Below are 18,724 nucleotides of genomic sequence, written 5' to 3' on the forward strand. Positions count from 1 at the left end.
GCCACCCAGTCTAGATCAGTGTTCTTCAAACACCGGTCCATGGACCAGTGCTGGTCTGCAGAAATTTCCTGCCGGTCCACAGGGCCGGCACATGCATCAGGCCTGAGACAGTGTTCTTCAGCCGCCAGTCCATGGTGCGATCGATACGGTGTTATCTTCAGGCCGGCTCCCTCTTCCTCACTGCCGCATTGCACAAAGTCGTGGGCAGTGGCTCCGATGTGCATCCTGCACCTGAACCTGAAGCCTTCCCTCTGATGTCACAACGTCAAAGGGAAGGCTTCCAGATCAGGCGCAGGACATGCGAGGAGCCGCTGCCCATGGCTTTGTGTACTGCGTCAGTGAGGAAGAGGGAGTCAGCTCGAAGATAACACCAGGGGCAACATAAAATGGCCAGGTGGGAGCAGAAAAGAAGTTAAGGCACTGCATGGAGGAAGAGAGGCAACAAAGGTAGGGGTAATGACTTTATTTTTTAATTTAGTGATTGAATAGTGTCAATTTTGAGAATTTACATCTGCTGTCTGTATTTTGCACTGTTCAGGAAGAAATGCATTTTTCTTTTTCTCTGGGGTTTTACAGCATACAGAATCTTGAATCTTAGGGTTTGTTTGTATATATTAGTACTTTTAATTTGTGGTCCCGTATTTGCATGGGGTTATCTGTTTTCTGGTAGGAATGATTGCTGAGAAGCATTCAGTGTGCTTTGTGTAGTTTAATTTTGTGGTTAACCATTATGTCTTGTTAATGAGATTATACTGTGTGTGTACATATGAAAAATGAATGGAAAAAATGGTGTTACAATCAGTAGTATTATGGGGACAGGGTCTGGAGCGGAGATTAGGTGGAGATGGGTGGGGTCTAGCCCACGACTTAGCTCAGTGTTCTTCAATTGCCGGTCCACAGACCACTGCCGGTCCTCAAAATAATTCTTTTATTTCCGCTGGTCCATAGGTGTCAAAAGGTTGAACACTGTTTGGGTCCATGTGCTTAAGGCCCCGCCCACAGGAGGAGCTTAAGGCTCCTGGGACTATTCTGGTTGGCCCAGGCGCCTCAGGCTCCTCCTGTGGGCGTGATTTGAGCCACCTGGGCCAATCCAGCACCATTCCGGAGCCGGCTGGCCTGCCGGATGGGCGGGCTTGGCACTCCTCCAGCCGGCCAACGTTTTGAGGTACGGGGAAGGGGGTGGGGGGCGGTCATTGGGGGGGTTGTGTCGAGGGCAGGAGGGCCTGGGATCCCTCCTGCCCCTATTTTAGTGGGGGTGGGGAGTAGGGGGTCTGCCTGGGCAGGAGGGGTTGGGTTCCCTCCTGCTTGATCTTGTAGGGGGTGGGGGACGAGAGGCCAGGAGGGCTTGGGCTCCCTCCTGGCCTGATCATAATCAGCAGGGGGGGGGTAAGAGGATCGCCGGGGCAAGAGGGCTTGGCCTCCCTCTTGCCCCAATCGTAATCGGCGGGGGGGGGCTACGAGGATCGCCGGTGCAAGATCGTAATTGGCGGAGCCAGGAGGGCTTGGGTTCTCTCCTGGCCCGAGGTTGTCGGCAGAGTCGTGGGTCTCCGGGGCAGGAGGCCTTGGGCTTCCTCCTGCCCGATCGTTGGGGGGGGGGGGGGGTGGATTCTGTAACCGGTGTTATGTTTGACAGACACCGGTTACAGAATCCAGCTTTTAAGCGAAGGACTGGCTCCTCTTTCGCCTAAAAGCTCTTGTTTTGGACGTTTGGGGCTTAGGCTTTTTTTAGGTTCATTATAGGGTATAAGTTTAGACGTAGTGGTGGTCTGGGCGTTTAAACAGCTGAACGTAGAGGCAGGCCATTATTAAAAAAAACCTCCTTTTGGACTTTTTTTTGATAATGGACATTTTCCCTGCTTCTATTTTCAATGTTTAAGGCCTTAGGCCAAAAGGGGACTTAGACGTTTTTTTTTATTATGCCCCTCCACATGTGCAAATACAGTGGCTTGAATAATTTTTTTATTATCCTAAAAAAAAACAACCCTTTTTCTGAAGTAATTTCACTACCAGCAGGGCATCCCAAGGTGAACAGGTTTCAGTGGAGATATGAGACTAACAGTGTACTACTACCCACCTGGGCAGCAGCAGATGGGCAGTGTTGGAGGTGGAGGATCGCATCTGATGTGAAAATGGCAACAACATCAAATTTATACTGTGCATAAGAAAGGCCCGGCAATCTACTTCTATATTCTGCCATGAAAACGTGATGATGTCGCTAGGACTCTAACACAAGTCAATGGCACCTAACAACAACAATGGCCCTCTTCATGTGGGGAAAAAATGTAATCATTGCATTTACAATATATGACTGAGTCATACCAAATATTCTTAACTTGTTTACCTGCAAAGCAGCCTCGGCTTCTTCTAAGGCAGGTTTGGCAGCCTCCAGCTTTTCTTCAGCAATGGCTTTATCTGCTGAGATGCAGTCTACAATAACCTGTGCTTTATCCTTCACTTTCTGCACTTCAGCCTTTACCTTCTCAGCAGCCTGGGCTTTCACGGTTACTTCTTTCAATACCTGCATAAATAAAATATAAAAAAAGGATCAAGGTCTAACAATATTGGCAAAAAAAGATATTTAAATTAGTTACAGTTCAGCCACTGTATTCATTTAAATGCCAATGCATGCTTATATACATTTATAAATATCTCTATATATCTATATCGATCTTCTATATCACTATACATCTCTATTTTGCAATGCTATCCATATATCTAGCAATGCTGAATGTAAAGAGAGTATGGGCATCATGCTGGCAGCAAGATTAATATAAGGTTGTAGGTGACATGACCACATCACACCATTTGTGCAAAAACGTCACTGGCTACCAGTACAACACAGGGCTAAATTTAAAATTATATGGGCTAGATTCACTAAACCCTCCAATCCTGTCCCGACAATTGCAAAACCAGTTTTACTGGTTTTGTAATCATTCCCCAACCCCGACCCGATTCACTAAACTGCTTCTGATCAAATCTTATACCCAATCCGATCCACCCATGCAAATGAGGGGAAATGGCATGCAAAAGTAGGATGCCATCGATCAATAAAATACCGATTGGGTTTGCCGATCTGAAGTAAAACGACTGCTGAGGACCAGTCGCTTCACTTCCTTACCGACTCTTCTGCCATTTAAAACCATGGGCTCGCAATGCGCTTTTTGCAGAATATATAAAAAAAGGAATTTTTCCTTTTTTGTATATTCTGCAAAAAGCGCATTGCAAGCCCATGGTTTTAACACACGCTGATGCCCCCCTCCCCACGCCGATGTCCCACCCGTGCCGAAGTCCTTCCCCCACCCCGTGTACTGATGCCCTTCACCGTCGCCACCTCCAAATTATGGCAGGAGGGATTCCTACTCCCTCTTGCCACCGGACGCCCATCCTCATTCCCAGTCCCCTCCCCCCCTCCCCGTACCTGTAATGGAGCAGGAGAGGTGCTCTGTCCCTCCTGCTCCAATGACTCCAGCGATGTGTCTGAGGCCTTAGGCCCCACCCTGGTACATCATGTGATGCACAGGGAGGGACCTAAGGCCCTGATTGGCTCAGTCGCCTCTGGCTCCTCTGGAATGCCCTGCCAATTTTTCTCCACAAGGGAGAGTTCTTTAAAAATATTAAGGTTTAAATTAAGACTTTCTTCACACAGGCCTTTGGTGATGGTAACCTGGATTAAAATCCCCCCCTAGAACCATGCATCTTGTAAAGGATTTTTACTTCTCAATATGAGTGCACTTGTTGAGTGTTAACTTTCCTTTTTAAATTGGAGTTCTTTTCCCTCCTGTTTTTATTATGTAAGTTTATTGCCATGGCCTGTATTTTTTCAGTAAGCGTGGTATATCAAATGCTAAATAAATATAAACACTGATTAAAAAACAGCTGGAAATAATACAATACTGTCTCCTTAATATTCAGCACTATTTAACCGGCCAGGAATGGCAGCCATTTTCCCAGGCACTGGGTGCCCAGAGGGATTTCCAAAATCCAGCAATTTTTCCGGGTTTTGGAAGGCCCCAAGCTCAGGGCCACATTTGGAGGGCTTCTACACATGTGAGGATGTCAATTTGAGGAAGGAGATATGTGGGAAGTGGAATTAGGTGGGGCTGGGTGTCTTCTTTTTTTTTTTTTTTTTAGAGGAAATCTGGTAACTCTAGGTTGGGAGGAGGTTTGGCCTTAGGCTGGGGGTGCGGGGGCTCCAGGGTGCCTTTTTTTTTTTTTTCTTTCTTTCTTTAAACAAGCAAAACATTATGTAGTCCTGGCCTGATATTCAGCTGGGGCCATATAATTCTTATATGGGCCTTGGCTTAATATTGACTGGATCTGCATATGATCCAGGTGGCCGGCTGTCCAGCATTATGCCCTCATATTTAATGCATGGCCTAGACATGGCCCTGCATTGAATATCAAGGAATAATTAAGCCAGCAATGATCAGCATTTTAAAAAATGATGACCACTGCTGGCTGAATATTGTGGAGGGGGGGGGGGGATAGAGCTCAAAATATGATATCCATCATGATGATACTCATCAAGGCTAATAGTCAGTCTGCAGCAGTCATCAGCATTTAAACAACAGACGTGGGCTGAATTAAGTCTGAATATTCAATGCTGGGCCATATCCGGGACCAGCATTGAGCTATTCAGAAGTTATCTGGCACCGATATTCAGACTGATGCCCAGGTAGCATGGCAGATAAAGTTAGGACAGCCTTTTTGTTGTCCTAAATGTATCTACTTAATTATCCAGTTAGTTGACTGAAATCGTCACTAACCAGATAAATCCTGGATCTGCCCCAACTCCACCCAGACAGTGCTGTGTGCAATTCACCACCATTCACTCATTCAAACGGGTCATCCTCTGACTAAGAATGCCCCAAACAGTTATTCACCTCGGCTTCCTTTCTGAAGTCTAACTAAGCGAATCAACCCAATGATAAATTCCAGTAAATTAAAATGAAAGAAAACAAACCTACCATATCAGCTCTTTCATTAGCCACTTGCAGCTCTTTCTCTTTCACTTCCAGCTCTTTGCTTAGAGCACCTACCGATTCAGATGCCTCTTTTAATTTCTCCAGTCCAGTTTTCATTCTAGATACATTTGAAAGAAAAAAAAAAATTCTGGCTTTAATTTTTTGTTCATCTCACTAAACCATAGTATTACCTTTTAATATATACCCATTACCATGGCATTAGTTATTAACATAAATCATCAACTGAGCACTTGTTTCAGTGAATACTAATTTAGATTATTGACTCAGCTGTTACTACCACTACTATTACTTCTAGAGTGCTACCAGATGTAAGCAGCACTGTACAAAGTCACAAAGGAGATAGTCCCTGCCCAAAAGAGCTTACAATCTATACAGTCAAGACAAACAGGATGCCAGGGTGGGGTATACAATTGGGGGGCATGGTTAATCTGCTGGCAAGGGTGGTGAGCTGGGAAGTAGGAAGTAGGGTTATGAACTGAAGGCTATATCAAAAAGGTGGATTTTCAGTCTACTTTTAAACAAGGTAAGGGAAGAAAGAGGGTGTGGTGGACAAACTCAGGCAAAAGGGGCAGCTATATGAAAGGAATGAAGTCTGGAATAGGCATTGGAAGAGAAGGGTACAGATAAAAGCAATTTATCTGAGGAATGGAGTTCTTGGGGAGGCATATATGGAAAGATAAGAGAGGAGAGATACTGAGGGCTGCAGCATGAACACACTTCTAGGTTAATAATAGGAGTTTGAACTGTATATAAAGATGGATAGGAAATCAGTGAAATGATTTGAGGGGAGAGGTAAGGTGAGTGTAGCAAGGTTGGCAGAAGATAAGTCATGCAGCTGAGTTTTTAACAGATTGCAGAGGGGAGAGGCACTTCAGTGGGAGACCTATTAGAAGTAAATTGCAGTAGTCTAACCTGTTAGAAGTAAATTGCAGTAGTCTACGCGTGATGTTAAAAGTGTGGACATGGGTCCTGATACTGTGCTCAGGGAGGAAGGGGCAAATTTGGGTGGTGATGTACCCTATATAAAAATAGGATTGCATTGATACATAACTCTTCAAATCAACAACTATAACTTAATTTATGATGCCTAGGAGTGATGCTTAAATGCATCCCTAGCAAAGGGAAAGTGGAGTTGATGCTGGGTGGACTTCTACAATCTTTGTCCCATATATGGCAAGACAGATCAGGATGAGCTAGAGTTAGCTTAGACGGCAACTCCAGCACTGGGGCAATGTGGTCAATGACGGCCGAACTTCTACAGTCTGTTTCCCATATATGGCAAGACTGATAAGGAGCAAGTTTGCATATTTTATACCACATTCATATCCGAATGCAGGTATTGCCTATCCCGGGGGAGAGTGGAGGACATCTTATAGAAGAACTTAGATTGTTAGTTCAACATTGCCTTGGTGATGAGTGTGACTATTGGGCAGACTGGATGGGCCACGTAGGTCTTTATCTGCTATCATTTACTATGTTACCATGTCATCACCTTTTATCTGTTTGACCACCTTAAGATCATCAGATAAAATAACTCCAAGGTACTTTAGCACCAATACTATATTGCTCCCTCAGGTTTTTGCAGCCCAAAAGCAAGGTCTTACACTTTTTAAGATTAAATCTTAGCTGCCAAATTCTAGATCATTCTTCAAGTTTTGTTTGATCCCTTTTCTGTTATCTATACCAGTGGTTCTCAACCCTGTCCTGGAGGACCACCAGGCCAATCGGGTTTTCAGGATAGCCCTAATGAATTTGCATGCCTGTCACTTCCATTATATGCAAATCTCTCTCATGCATATTCATTAGGGCTAGCCTGAAAACCCGATTGGCCTGGTGGTCCTCCAGGACAGGGTTGAGAACCACTGATCTATACTATTCAGGGTATCTATCCTGTGGCATACTACTTGTAACACCTTTATCCTCAGAGTGAACAACTTTTATCACTATGCTTTGTCACCTTCCACACAACCAGCTTTTAACACAGTCGGTCACTTTAGGGCAGGGGTCTCAAAGTCCCTCCTTGAGGGCCGCAATCCAGTCGGGTTTTCAGGATTTCCCCAATGAATATGCATGAGATCTGTGTGCATGGACTGCTTTCAATGCATATTCATTGGGGAAATCCTGAAAACCCAACTGGATTGCGGCCCTCAAGGAGGGACTTTGAGATCCCTGCTTTAAGGCCATAAACAGAGTGCTCAGTTTATATCTAAGTCACTTTTGTGGAACTGTATCAAAGGCTTTGCTGAAATTTCAGTACACCACATCCAGTGCTCTCCCACAATTCAACTCTCTGGTTCCCCAGTCAAAGAAATTAATCAGATTCATCTGAGGAGACTTACCTCTAGCAAAAATCATGCTACCTGTAATCCTCCAATCTACTGGATTCTGGAAACTGAATGATTTATCAGCAATTTACTACTTGGGATCTAGCTAAGTATTTGGGACCTGGGTTGGCCACTATTGGAAACAGGATACTGGGCTTGATGAACCTTCGGTCTTTCCCAGTATGGCAATTCGTATGTTCTTAATTCTAATAATTTACCCATCAGAGAGATCAGACTTACTGTCCTGTAGTTCTCAACCTCCTCCTTACTTCCACTTTTCATGGAAAGGGACCACCTCTACCCTTCTTCAGTCCTCCAGGACCACTCCCAACTCTAAAGAAGCACTGAAAAAGCCAGACAGTGGAGCCACCAGAACCTCCCCAATTCCTTTAATACCCTCAGATATATCCCATATGGTCCCATTGCTTTAAGTCTTCTGAAAATTCCTCCCTTTCACCCTTGAGTCTGACAATGCCACTTTTACAGTTCCAATTGTTAACATATCTTTTAAAAAAATTTTGTCCTTATATCTTATCTATTTTCAATTCTTGACTACTCTACCAGCTTCACTTAGCTTTTCCACAATTGCTGTTTGTCTTCCTCTTTCTGTGATCTCTTGCAGTTTATAAAAGCTAACCTCTTTTCCTTACCTTTTCAGCCAGTTCGTTCATGAACCATGGTGGCCTCCTCTTCCTCATATTGACTTTTTTAATAAAACGTTTGTTGCCTTTAAAATATCTCCTTTCAATTTTTCCTATTGCTGTTCTGCTTTCCCCAGATGTTCCTATCCAGCTAACTACTTTTTGAATAATTCCTCCATGTTTTTCCTAATACTAAACTACACCATCCACCATCCACTGTAACATAAGAAACTCCCCATTTGGAAGTACCGGGTCCAGTATGGCACCCTCCTGTATGCGTTTCACTACCAGTTGCTAGAACAATTCTCCTTCGGAACCCACGATCTCCTTACATTTAGACAATACCACAGCAGGAATGTCTCAATATTCTGGTATATTTAAATCAGGGTTCAGTAATATTTCTACTTTCATAGAAATATTGTGGATGTTTTCAATTAAATCTCTTTCAACTTCTTCTGCTAGTGAAGGAAGTCTGTTTATCACACCACTGTAAATAGATGTTCCATTCCCTCTTTCAAAGTTAACCCACAGTGCTATCTCCTTACCTCATCGACCCTGCAATTCTGTTGCTTTATTATTATTTTTTAATATATATATTACTACACCTTCTTCCTTCCCTCCTTACACAGTCCTTCCTGAACAGATCACAACCTAATATAACAATATCCCAGTCATGGTTTTCTATGAACAAAGGCAATTTTGAGCCAATCAGGGCCTTTGGTCCCTCCCACTGCATCCCAAGATTCATTGGGAGGGGGAAACCCCATCATTTGCAGCATGCAGCCCTGTAGGTAGGAGGGAGTAAGCTGCTGCACATCCAGAAAATTGGTTTGGATTATCCGCACTTGGGCGTCCCTGCTATTAGGATGTCCAAGTGCAGACTTAGGCTGATTTTTGGACATTTTAAAGTTTTGATTATGGGCCCCATATCTTACATCACACATACATATTTGACAGATGAGCATACATATAGGCAAAGTCATATACTATAAGCTACACATATATCTCCAGCATTTAGGCACAAACACTTAAACCAGCTCTGCCTAACATTGTACACATATCCAGTTACATTAGTATATTATAAAGGAAAGTAGGCTTAATTGTATTATCCATTAGTGTTAGCACGTTGGGGTTGTGCTGTTTTTGTTTCTTTTTTAATCTTCTTACTTTGTTATTTTTAGTTGCGAACTGCATAGAATATGTGGATGCAAAAGCATATAAATTAATAATAAATTATATGAAACCCTTTCTCACTCCTCTCCCCCAAATTATTTTGCACTATTAATTGTACTCAGAGATGAGCCAAAAATGTGTGATAGAATGAGAATAGTTAATGACTTGGGCCTATTTACCTGTTTGCCATTGTCTGTACTTCAGTATGCTTTTCTTTGTAGATTGATTTATATCCCTGAATAAAGGATAAATAGGATTTGGGTGTCACATGAGTAGAACGGCGGTATCTTTGAAAGTAGTCCACACACTTCTCTGCCACTCCATCTTGAAATGAACCCATACATTGTACCACCTCCTTCTTAACCTCTGCTGTGCAGTCAACATCATAAGAAGACAGAAAGTGTTCAGACACTATAGTGATAAGAAAAATGGAAACAGTCATTATATGTTATAGCCATGTTATATATTTTAAAAAATATTGTATTTTCATTACAAATATATTTTGTGGAGTATAAAATTCAGTCATTTTTTTAACCAGGGTAAGGCTCATCTAAACAAAAAAATACCAATTCAGGGCATCTTTAATAGGCCACAGGTCATAAAGACTCACCATCTACTAATGCATCCTTTGGCCATCGGCTAAACCAGTCCATAGTGCACCCAGAAATAAGAGCTGGAAACTTAAGGGCTCGGTTTCTGAATTTTTCTCCTACAGGTGAGAAGCAGAGCACCACATGAAGGTTTTGCCTGACTCTGGTCATGAAGTAGTCATATAGGTTCTCATTGGTTGGTGGTCGCCGGGGATATTCTCTCTTCATGCTGGATATGAGGTCACTGGTGATCTCATCAATTTCATCACGGGGAAACAAATTGGAAACCTAAGAACAGGTATAGCAGCACTGAATGTTAAAAAAAGGTAATCTTTTATATAAAAATTAAGGGATCGGAAATGAAAGTATATCTTCTAGATCCATTTAATAATTACCTAGACAGATCCCAATATCTAGTTTACAATAACAAAAGACTTCGGATATTTAGGGACCTTTCTTTAAACTGCATTGATATAATGTGCAAATCAGTGCATGTTAACTACTGCTACCACTCAATCATAGTCACTATTTTTGCAATATTTTTACAATTTGTGTGCGCTAATTTTCATGTTCTGATTTGTGCTTATTAGAAGCTTCATAAGTATTACCATATACACTCAAATAAAACCAAGACTATTGGTACAAAAAAGAGTCAAAATGGAAGTCTTAGTTTATATTCAAGTCTCTCATCTCTCCACGCTACCCAATGACCAGTATTTTTTCTTCAACCTCACGCCACCCTCCTGCAGTAGTCCTCATTGCCATTGCCTCCAACCCCCTCACAGCCATAGGCAGCGGAACGCTTTTTTGCTTGGGGGGGCACAAAAGCTCTGCCCCAGACCCACTCAAACTCCATCCCTGATTCCACCCCATAATAATAATACTAATTGTAATGCAATTTCTTCTATCCATTTTTCATATACACACAATGTAATCTTATTAATACATAATGGTAACCTCAAAATTTTAAAAAAACACAAAGCACACTGTACACAGAGAAAATGTTAATTATCATTTATATTCGTGTTTTTTTTCAAAGATGTCAAAGCAGATGACTTTAAAATATGCAATGTCACCTCAGTAACAATTATAGAAAAATAGACATAGTGCCAGGGCAGGATTAACCAATAGGCCAAGTAGGCCCGAAATGGTCAGGGGGGCCCAAAGAAGGAGGGCATCAACAATGTTTTTTCCAAACGGCGATGCGCCCCTCCAGCATCGATCGGTAATGCGCCCCCCCCCCCCAACCCCATCAACGGAAAGTAAGACAAGCAAGAAACACGGGTAAGAAAGGCAACGGGAACTGTAATTGTGCAAGCGGTGCTGCTTGCCCAAAGCTTCCCTCTGACGCAGTTTCCTGTTTCCACCTGGGCTCATGGTGGGGTGGGGCGGGGCAGGGGTCCCAGTGTACTTGTGTGCCTAGGGGCCCTCGACAAATTAATCCTGCCCTGCATAGTGCAAAATATAGACATCAGATATAAATTCTCAAACTGACACATTTTGATCTTTACATTGAAAATAAAATCATTTTTCCTACCTATGTTGTCTGGTGATTTCATGAGTCTCTGGTCGCACTTTCTTCTGACCGTACATCCAATATTTTTTTCACAATCCAGCCCCATCCCCTCTGGGTTCAGGTTTCTCTCTCTTTTCCCTCTGCTTACCCTCCCCAGAGCCAGTGGCAGTTCTCCTTTGTACCTACCACTTTTGTTACAGGTCTCCCAGTCACTCCCTCCTCTGTTATGATCTTCCATCTCTCTGTTCTTCCTCATGGTCTCTACCCGTCTGTGTGCACCTCTCATAGTCCAGCATTTGCCTCCTGTCTTTCCCCTTTGGTCCAGGCCTTTCTCTCTCTCTCTGTCTTTCTTCTGCTTACAACCCCTCCCCCCAGTCTCTCTCTGCCTCTCTCTCTATCTCTCTCCTTCCTTCCTCACTCCCTCCTTCCTATGTCCCCCTCACTGGGTTCCAGTCTTTCTCCCACCCCCCTCCCCTGAAGCCACCCTGCCTGCCTCCCTCCCACGCCGAAGCCTGGCCTACCCACCACCAATTCTTCCTTCCCCTGTTCCGCCACCCAAGCCAGTCTGCCTCCATCCCTGCTGCGTCGAAGCTTGGCCTACCTGTCACTGATTCTTCCTTCCCCCTGGTCCACCGCCGAAGCCATTCTGCTTCCCCTCCCTGCTGCACCGAAGCCTGGACTACCTGCCGCTGATTCTTCCTCCCCATCATGGTCCACCCCCGCTCGCCGCCCGCTGCTGCAGCAAATCCAAGAAGGGAAGAGTCAGGCGTGTGCAACGTTGCCGGCACATAAGCCTTCACCTGACATCAATTCTGATGTCGGAGAGAAGGTACTGGCCAGCCATTGGGGGGAGGCTTGTGAGCTGGCAGCATACATTGGCTGCACGCGCCTGGCCCTTCCCTTCCTACAGTTATGGTGGCGAGCAGCGGCAGCAGGCAGGGAGCAGCAGCAGCTGTGGGTGGTGGTCAGCCCGCGTACCCCCTGACCTACAGGATGGGCAATTTGGGGGGAGGCCATGGCCCCTCGGGCTCCCCCCCCCATTCCGATGCCTATGCTCACAGCAGCTGACATTCCCTTATGGGGGTGAAAACTGCTATCTCAGTTTATATTTGGATAGGTTTATATTCAAGTATATGCGGTATTGCTCCCTTTTAGTATGTATTATATTTCTCATATTTGAATTCCAGTGCTGCTAATAATTATATTTTAAACCAGTGTCTCTCAAACTTTCTTGAGCCGGGGTACACTAAAGGTAGTGGCCATGGCTTGAGGCACCCAGAAGTGCGCAGACGTCGCTGTGATGACATCAAGCATATGCGTGACATCATCATGTCAACGTCCGCGCATGTGCAGAGGCCCTCCAGATGGACACTGTGATGCCTTGGGTGAATCTCTTCATAAAGTTGGTTAATAAATCCCAACAAATAAATAAAATATAAATCATAATTGTGCCCTAATTTCACCCAAACTGTACCTGAACATGCCTACATGCAAGTCTCAGAAAAGTATACACCTTTTTGGCACCAAGGGGAAATTAAATTTTCCTGCTAATTTTTTTCCTTGAGTCCCTCCAGACCAGTCCAGATGTGTGGGTAGTTGCTCTCCAGTCAGCAGGCAGAGTCTGTAGGGGAGATGCACACTATGCCTACGGTCCGCAGTTGAAGGCAACACAAAGCACAGAAGACCCGTTTCAGAATTTTGAGTTCACACCAGGTGAAGTTTACAGTTAGAGAATGACACGGGGAAAAAATCTGTCCCCGTCACCGCCCCGTCACCGTCCCACCATCCTCTGCACCGCCCCGTCACCGCCGTTCCCTTCACCGCCCCGTCACCGTCACCGCCATCCCTTTCACCGCCCCGTCACCGCCACTGCCATCCCATTCACCGCCCCGTCACCGTCCCCGCTGCATCCATATAAGCCTTAGTACTGTAATATTTAGCTTATTCCTTTCTTATAAATCAAAGTTCCTGCTGCTGAACTAGAGAAAGAGATGTTCAGCTGGCAGGGCTTTGTTTATAAATTTTTATCAACACAACTAATATACTATTTTATCCTAAAGCAAAAAATAAATAAATAAATATAACTTTTTTTTTCTACCTTTGTTGTCTGGTTTCTGCTTTCCACATCTTCTCATTGAATTCCTTCCATCCACTGTGTGTCTTCTCTCTGCGTCTTCCATTTACTGTTACTGTGCCTCTCCCTTAACCCCCCCCCCCCCAATTGGTCTAGCACCCATCTTCTTCCCTCCGCTCCCGCATAGTCTGGCATCTGTCTTCTTCCCACTCTGTCTTCCACATTTCCCTTGGGGGTCTGTTCCTCTCCACCCTCCTTCAATGTCTGTTCTATTCCTTTCCACCACCACCCTTCCCTCCCTCCTTTACCATCTGTTCCTTTCTACTACCCTTCAGCTCCTCTCGCGTGGCCTATCTACCTTCCTTCCTCTTATTTTCATGGCACGTTACAATGTAATTTGTGCAAGCCACTGGAGCCTGCAAGCTCGGTCCCTGTCCCATCCCCACAAACCATCTCGCTTCTGTGCTCCTATTTTCTCCATTTCTAATATCTCCCTTATGTATCTGTCATTGCCCCCCCTGCGTCCATATACCATCCCCATGGCATGTCCCCTTTATGTCTCTGTCCCTATGCCCCATGCACATAATTTCCCCTCTTTCTGTTACCTTCCTGTGTCCAGATTTCCCCTATCTTCCTCTTCCATACCAGTGTGTCTCTTCTTTTCAACCCCATCTAGCTTTTTTCCCTCTTTCTTCCCCCCCCCCCCCCTGCTTCTAGCATCTGGCTCACCTGCCAGTCCTTCCCTTTCTTTCCTGCTGTGGGTTTTTCTTTCCGACTTCATCCCCTTGGCCCAGAATCCTTTTCCCTTTCACTCCCTCCTTCCAATTTGAGCCGGGAACACTAGCGATCGCACGGTCCCCGCAGCCACTACCTGCCTGCCCAATCGATCCTAGTGTTTAGCCAGCTCTCTCCCTTCTCCTCACCTTAGTTTATAGGTTTTCTTTTTCGGCGACCTGCACGCTTTCCCAAAGAGCCGCGCACGCGCGGCTGCTCAGTGTTCAATCTTCTGCTCTGCTGCAACTTCCTGTTTCCGGTTGCGTCAGAGCAGAAGATCGAAACTGAGCAGCAGCGGGTGTACGGCTCTCTGATAGCGTGCGGGTCGCCGAAAAAGAAAATCTACAAACTAAGGTGAGGAGAAGGGAGAGAGCTGGCTAAACACTAGAATCGATTGGGCAGGCGGGTGTGAGCTGCGGGGACCGCGCGATCCTTCATGCCTCACTGCGGGGACAAGACCATTCACCGCCCCGCGGGCAGTGAATGGCCTTGTCCCCGTCGCCGCAGCGACTGCTAGTTTTCTTCCCCGTTTTCGGCGGGTGACCCGCGGCTAAAATGCGGTGGCCGCGGGTAAACCGCCACCGTGTCATTCTCTATTTACAGTGAACTGGCAAGACTCAAGGTGAACAAAACCATGGGACCAGACAATTTGCACCCAAGAGTGCTCAGAGAATTGAGCGATGTCCTGGCAAAACCGTTGGCTGAGCTATTCAATCTCTCCCTAAGTAAGGGGAAAGTTCCCCTGGACTGGAAATTAGCTAATGTCGTTCCTCTGCATAAAAAGGGTTGCAGGGCAGAGGCTGCGAATTATAGACCGGTGAGTCTCACATCAATAGTGTGCAAACTCATGGAAACACTAATTAAAAGCAAATTGGACACGATCTTGAATGAAGGGAATCTTCGGGATCCCAGTCAGCATGGATTCACCAAGGGTAGGTCCTGCCAATCCAATCTCATCAGCTTCTTTGACTGGGTAACAAGAAAGTTGGACTTGGGAGAGTCTTTAGACGTCGTGTACCTGGTCTTTAGTAAAGCTTTTGACAGTGTCCCACACCGCAGGCTGCTAAGCAAGATGAAATCGATGGGGTTAGGAGATACACTAACTGCATGGGTCAATGATTGGCTGAGTGGTAGACTTCAGAGGGTGGTGGTTAATGGTGCCCTCTCTAAAACATCGGAGGTGACCAGTGGAGTGCCGCAGGGCTCGGTCCTGGGTCCACTCCTTTTCAACATATTCATAGGGGATCTGACTCAAGGGCTTCAAGGTAAAATAACACTATTCGCCGATGACGCCAAACTATGTAATATAGTAAGTGAATGCAGTTTACAGAATTATATGGCGCAGGACCTGCTTACATTGGAAAGTGGTCCTCAACCTGGCAGCTAGGCTTCAATGCTAAGAAATGTAAGGTCATGCACCTCGGAAGCGGAAATCCATGCAGGACGTATTTCTTGAACGGAGAAACTTTAACTAGGACTTCAGCAGAACGAGATTTAGGAGTAATCATCAGTGCAGACATGAAAACTGCCAATCAAGTGGAGAAGGCTTCATCTAAGGCAAAAATGTGAACTGACTTTGCTGTTACAATAGTAACCTATCTATGGTGCGATCAAGATTTTTTCAGGTTACTCAGAGGCATGAAACTCTACAAGGAAGGGATATACCCTCCCAAGAATGGAACAGAGTTCACTTTCCAATCATTGTAACTGTTTCAATAAAGATCACACTTCAAGCTAGGATACAAATAAATAAAGAATGTATCACAATTTTTCAATGTTTCAATGTGTCATAGCTTTCTTTTCTTCGTGAATAGTATTAAGTTAACATCACTGAAACTGGGTAAGTTATAAAATAATAACTTAACTTTATGAAGGGTTTGTGGTCCCAACGTGGCCCCTTTTCGCTTTCTTCCTCAGGAGACCCAATCATAAATTTGATAAAAGTCCTTTAAAACTCTGAATAATATTAGAATTGGTGATGTATAATTGCTTCACTGCTGGAAATTGCTCTCTCTTCACAAAGTTATTCTCAAACTGCTAGCCAAGGCAGATCAATAGAAGTTTCGTCAGCCGAAAGCCTGAAGTCATAATGCCGTTGTACAGGGCCATGGTGAGACCTCATCTGGAGTACTGTGTGCAATTCTGGAGGCCACATTACAGTAAAGATGTGCGCAGAATTGAATCGGTTCAGCGGACGGCCACCAGGATGATCTCGGGGCTCAAGGGTCTCTCGTACGAAGAGAGACTGAACAAATTGCAGCTCTACACTCTCGAAGAACGTAGGGAGAGGGGAGACATGATCGAAACATTTAAGTACCTCACGGGACATGTCGAAGTGGAAGATGATATTTTCTTTCTCAAGGGACCCTCGGCCACAAGAGGGAACCCACTCAAACTCAGGGGCGGAAAATTTCATGGCGACACCAGAAAGTATTTCTTCACAGAGAGAGTGGTTGATCATTGGAACAAGCTTCCAGTGCAGGTGATCGAGGCAGACAGCATGCCAGACTTTAAGAATAAATGGGAAACCCATGTGGGATCCTTACGAGGGTCAAGATAAGGAAATTGGGTCATTAGGGCATAGACAGGGGGTGGGTAAGTAGAGTGGGCAGACTTGATGGGCTGTAGCCCTTTTCTGCCATCATCTTCTATGTTTCTATGTTTCTATTACCAGAATCAGCACCAGAAAACACCAGTTCCAGCAACGATCCAGAATTACCGATCAATTCTCAACATTAACAGCATGCAAATTATGCTAATGGGTGCATGCCCACAAGAGCTGGACCACTGGGGAATTTTTAAATTTGGAGGAGGAGATAGGGAGGTCCATTGGACCTCTGGGAAATTTTCAAGGTTGAATGGGATCAGGTCTGAAGAAAGAGGAGGAAGGGAGAGCTGAGGGCAGGAGTAGAGAGTGAAGGAAGGGATGGAGGAGGCAGGAAAAGAGCTCAGGACAGAAGGGTTGGGGCAGGATGAGAAGGCAGAAAGGGTGGTTTTATGGGACTTTTCTTTCATCCTTGATGGATAATGATGGCCTGAGCCAAACCACTTCTTTCAAATCTTGGTACATAATTTCTGGGTGAAGACTAGGGAATCGGTATGAAACAGAGAGAGAGGCTGGGTGAAGGTTGGGAGCGGGGGCAGATATGAGAGAAAGAGTAGAGACACAGGCTTTGGTAATATATTGGGGGGTGAGAGAGGAGAGGCAGGATGAGGCCTCAGCCACTGGCTCTTATGATTTGAGGAAGACTCTTAGATCAACAAAAATCTGTTGAGGCCAAAACTACAAAAATAAAGTTTTGTAAAATCTAAATATAGAAATATTGCTTTTTCAATATTATATTAACATGGTTATTTAGATGTGATTTTAGTTTGGCAAGTCATGTAAATTTAATATCTATTAACAACACAGAGTATTTGCAGGACTTGAATAGTCTGAATAAAGTGTGAATTGGTTCTGGCCAAAAATGATTTTGTTTCCCTGTCCTAATTGGCCAAGGGAAGAACTACTCATGAGACAGCTCCATTCATCTCTGCTCTGTTTTTAATGTAAAGCAAACATCTCTCTCTTAAGGTTTGTCCTGTAAAACATGAAACAGCTATGTTGTACCTCTCCAGAAGACAGGACATTATTCATGTATTCTAAGAAGGATTCATCTTTGATCTCATTGTCTGTAAAAATGAAGGTGATGCCTTTGCCTTGCTGTCCTGCTGTTCTATACAAAACTTTCAGGTCTTCCATCAAGTTAGAAGTGTTGTAGGATCTGCAGATATACAACAGCACAATTCCAATGACTTGACATTTGCATTCTATTATTTTTCATAGGGTATAAAATATGCAGAAAAGAAAAGTAATATTTGGAACACATAAATAATGGCTTTACTAGAGCTCATGGCAAAATATGCTAATACTGTATTACAGTTTCTCTCAAACTTTCTCAAGCCGCAGCACACTAAACGTATTAGCAGTGGCTCGAGGCATCTGGAAGTGTGCGAATGTTGCCATGATGATGTCATGTGCATGTGTGATGTCATCATATCAACATTCCCGCATGTGCGAAGGCCCTTCAGATGGGCCCTGAAATGCCAGTGGGAGGTGCCAGCAGGGAAAAGGGCCGGAGAGAAGGAGAGGCACTGGCACTGGCTGATTCCCTACAGGACATGCCTCTCACTGCAAGAGGCACATCCTGTAGGCAGTCAGCCGGCACCGGCATCTCTCCTCCTCCCCAGTGTGCCACGGCATACCTGACATCTCAGGAGGAACACTAGTGCACCACGGTACACAATTTGTAATACACTGCTGTAGAATGTGCAAGAATAAATATCAGGACTGAGCAATGTACAGTGGCAGGGTAAAATTTCATATATGCAAAAGAAAGTACTGTAATAGCATAATCATGAAAGCAAAGGAGCAAAAGAAAAAAAATCTGTCTTCAATTCGGTAATATGAATAAAACTTTTCACCAAAAACGAAATTTAAAATTGCATTTGTACTTATAAAGTAAATAAGATTCTCATTTGTAAAATGTTAACTGAATATGGGGTTCATAATCGAAACTTAAATATGTTTAAAACTCACCCAAGTCGGCACTTGGACAATCTAAAAGGCAGGTCGCCCAAGTGCTGATAATCGAAACGGCTTTTTGG

The 18,724-nt window shown here is 44.5% G+C and overlaps 1 protein-coding gene across 2 annotated transcripts in view; it reads right to left on the minus strand.

Annotated features, from left to right (window-relative positions):
- Positions 1-18,724, minus strand: part of DNAH5 (dynein axonemal heavy chain 5) — a 598,099-nt gene that overhangs the window by 171,794 nt on the left and 407,581 nt on the right. For both annotated transcript variants that reach the window (XM_033929843.1, XM_033929844.1), the window contains exons 54-58: positions 17,688-17,841; positions 9,734-10,001; positions 9,303-9,534; positions 4,968-5,082; positions 2,342-2,518 (exon numbers count right to left, since the gene is read on the minus strand). In XM_033929843.1, coding sequence (XP_033785734.1) covers positions 2,342-2,518; positions 4,968-5,082; positions 9,303-9,534; positions 9,734-10,001; positions 17,688-17,841 — 946 coding nt within the window. The remainder of the gene's footprint in view (positions 1-2,341; positions 2,519-4,967; positions 5,083-9,302; positions 9,535-9,733; positions 10,002-17,687; positions 17,842-18,724) is intronic.

Source organism: Geotrypetes seraphini, chromosome 2 (assembly GCF_902459505.1).
Source record: "Geotrypetes seraphini chromosome 2, aGeoSer1.1, whole genome shotgun sequence".
Classification (NCBI taxonomy): Eukaryota; Metazoa; Chordata; class Amphibia; order Gymnophiona; family Dermophiidae; genus Geotrypetes; species Geotrypetes seraphini.